The 1,254-nt window shown below is 44.6% G+C and overlaps 1 protein-coding gene across 1 annotated transcript in view; it reads left to right on the plus strand.

Annotated features, from left to right (window-relative positions):
* The window catches only part of LOC109857411 (irregular chiasm C-roughest protein-like), a gene marked incomplete at its 5' end in the record, with an annotated part of 257,067 nt that overhangs the window by 172,819 nt on the left and 82,994 nt on the right, over positions 1–1,254 (plus strand). The window contains one exon of the mRNA XM_020433686.1: positions 745–1,086. Within this exon, the coding sequence (XP_020289275.1) occupies positions 745–1,086 (342 nt within the window). The remainder of the gene's footprint in view (positions 1–744; positions 1,087–1,254) is intronic.

Raw genomic sequence — 1,254 nt, forward strand, 5'->3', positions numbered from 1 at the left:
TAACCTACCATCACCCCTTAATCTCTTTCACTCTTCTTCACCCCCACTATTTTTCTATCNCCACTTTTCCACTACTATTCTATCAACCAGCGAAGACTTCTTTTTCCCCCACTACTTCGCTAGACAAAAATGAAGCTTCTGTTCAACACCAGCTGTCTCTCTCAATGTTGAAGACATTTTCTTAACATGACAAAGGTAGGGAACGCGCAGTCTATATATTATACGTCTATGGATGCAACGTAAAAAGTCCAGACGACTTTAATTTACGTCATCCAGACGTCGGGCAACGACGAATACGTTTAAAAACTATTCCGCTCGCGCGCGCATTTGATAAATCTGTGATTAAATGCACACACTACTCTCTTGTTTTTAAACTGCTCGCCTATAGAGGTAGCGTAACGCGCTACCTCTATAATACTGCGTATATCCGCAATTTATCATTATATATTTGTAATAGCCAACGTCCGAGGAATTAACAGTGAAATTAGTTAATTTCGAAACGAATGATTACATTTACAGCGCGCTAAATTTCGTAAAATCAATGTGACGCGCTTTATAAATGCTTTTCGCGCTATTTACACACTCCTCGTGTGATTGATTTAATCATTTAGCGAGCGAGAGAGCTTCTTCTCTCTTTATAAACTGTTACCTTCGAGCGTGGCGGTAATCGCTCGCGTTCGATCAGATTTTTCAACGTTACGAGGTCACTAATTGAAGTGGTTACAAGGTGGTTCCTTGTTACAGAGGCACCTCGCGGGACTTATCTGCTGATCGATGGCCGCCGGTTAGATCCCGGAAACCAGTTCGTGCCGGTAAAGGAGGGTTCGGAACTGACTCTCGAGTGCGCCGCCGAGGGTGGAAACCCGCCGCCCGTTCTCGCGTGGGGCATGACCTTGTCTCAAGCGACCTTAGACGGGCCGGAACAACCGCCGGACAACCTTACCGTATTGCCCTCAACATCCGGCAGACGTAGCGGGGCACATCTTAAGGTCCTGAGAGGGCATCATAATGCCACCATCGTCTGCGTCGCGCGTCACATCACGCTGATGATGCCGATGAACGCCAGCATTTTACTCGACGTACAATGTGAGTATATATATATGTATATATATATACAGGGTGTCCCAGAATAGCCGTACAATCTCTCGTAGGCAGATAGAAGGAATAAAACTGAGTCAAAAAGTCCTGAACCATTTTTTTCTATTATTTATAATAAAGGAGTAATTATTGAGTAAATCAGGCCAATCAGCGCCG

The sequence above is a fragment of the Pseudomyrmex gracilis genome, unplaced genomic scaffold (genome assembly GCF_002006095.1).
Source record: "Pseudomyrmex gracilis isolate BER0280 unplaced genomic scaffold, ASM200609v1 scaffold_158, whole genome shotgun sequence".
NCBI lineage: Eukaryota > Metazoa > Arthropoda > Insecta > Hymenoptera > Formicidae > Pseudomyrmex > Pseudomyrmex gracilis.